The sequence below is a fragment of the Parasteatoda tepidariorum genome, chromosome 7 (genome assembly GCF_982258835.1).
Source record: "Parasteatoda tepidariorum strain Cologne lab strain chromosome 7, Ptep-v5.0, whole genome shotgun sequence".
NCBI classification, from domain to species: Eukaryota; Metazoa; Arthropoda; class Arachnida; order Araneae; family Theridiidae; genus Parasteatoda; species Parasteatoda tepidariorum.
The window spans coordinates 44,273,628-44,275,180 of NC_141761.1; the positions used below are offsets into that span (position 1 = coordinate 44,273,628).

Here is a 1,553-nt window from a genome sequence, read left to right on the forward strand (position 1 = left end):
CTCCGGTTCCATCGCCAAAAGTTCTTTAGAGGATAATGCCGTGAAACTCAAACTACCGAAATTTGAATTGAAGACATTCTCTGGTGACCCTAAAGAATATCTCACATTCTGGAGCATATTTTCAAAAATTTATGAATCCGAAGATTTATCTGCGATCGACAAGTTCCAATATTTATACCAATCTATGGTCCCCGAGTCCAGAGCACCAAGATTAGTTTCCAGTTTCCCAATAACAGCAGAGAATTATCCGAAAGCCATTAAACAATTAAATTAAGGTTTGGCCGAGAAGATCTTTTAGTACAAATATACGTTCGAGATCTTCTTTCTCTTGTTATGAGAAATGCTACTGCCGGAAGGAATTCTCCTGATTTAGCAACCCTCTACGATATGCTGGAAACAAAATTAAGAGCTTTGGAAAGTTTGGGACGTACGAAAGAGAAATTTGAGGATTTTCTGGAGCCTCTTGTAGAGTCATGCTTACCTGAAAATGTTATGCGAGCCTGGGAACGGAGTAGAGTTTCTGAAAATACTGATGACGTTACCAGTCAGAGATCCCTCGAAAAGCTAATGTGTTTTTTGAGACATGAGGTCGAATCTGAAGAAATGATCAGTTTAGCTCGTGATGGGTTTGGTAGAGATAAGGGAAGTGGCGAGAAGAGAAAAGATTATCACAAATCGATCCAAACAGATGAACCTATTGCTACTACACTGATCTCCAACATATCAGTCGGAAAAAACAATTGTATTTTCTGTGACTGTTCACATCCAAGTCAAGACTGTCAGAAAATAGCAGAAATGAGTTTTGAGGACAGAAAATCCCGAGTTATACAAAAGAGATGCTGTTTTGTCTGCCTCAAATCTGGTCACATGGCAAAAATATGTCACAGTAATGTAAGATGCTTAGTTTGTAAACGGAGGCATCAGGGGCCCCCACCAGGGGGGAGGTGGGCGCACGATGCGCCCACTTAAAGCTTGGAGGGGAATTTTTGCACTAAATAAAACGAATAGTTTGGGGGGGAATTTAGAATTTGCCCAAGAGCTAGGGGGGGGGGATGGGGGCCACTGGGAGGCATTACACAATACTTTGCCCAGATCTACGTAAATGAATTAATTCTTCATCTAAGGACAAAATAGCAGGTGATGAACAGAAATCAACAGAAATATTGTTTACGAATCGTCCTTCTGAACGTGAAATATATCTCAAAACAATTACGATCAGACTACGAAACAGAGACAAGGAAGTCTGTGTTCGTGCACTAATGGATGATGGATCACAGCGTTTCTATATTGAAAAGAGTTTGGCCGAAGAACTGAAACTTTCTCCCTCTGGAAGCGAAGTGTTTTCTCAAGGACTGTTTGGCGGTGGAATTTCTCCTGCTTCAGAGCATAAGAGATATATGGTAACTGTTGAAAGTTTAAATCGCAAATATACGACTTCAATATTTCTTCTTGACCAAGCAAAGATTTGCTCAGAGCTACCAAGGATACAGGATAGAAGTTTACTTGCTGATCTAGCTTCTCGAGGAATAAAAATAACAGATGTTGGAAAATAG

At 40.2% G+C, this 1,553-nt stretch overlaps 1 protein-coding gene across 1 annotated transcript; it reads left to right on the forward strand.

Moving 5' to 3' along the window:
- The first annotated feature begins 333 nt into the window (after positions 1-333).
- Positions 334-1,553, forward strand: LOC139426100 (uncharacterized). Its single transcript, XM_071183791.1, has 2 exons — positions 334-891; positions 1,125-1,553. The coding sequence occupies exons 1-2, from the start codon at positions 334-336 to the stop codon at positions 1,551-1,553; spliced, it is 987 nt and encodes a 328-aa protein (XP_071039892.1).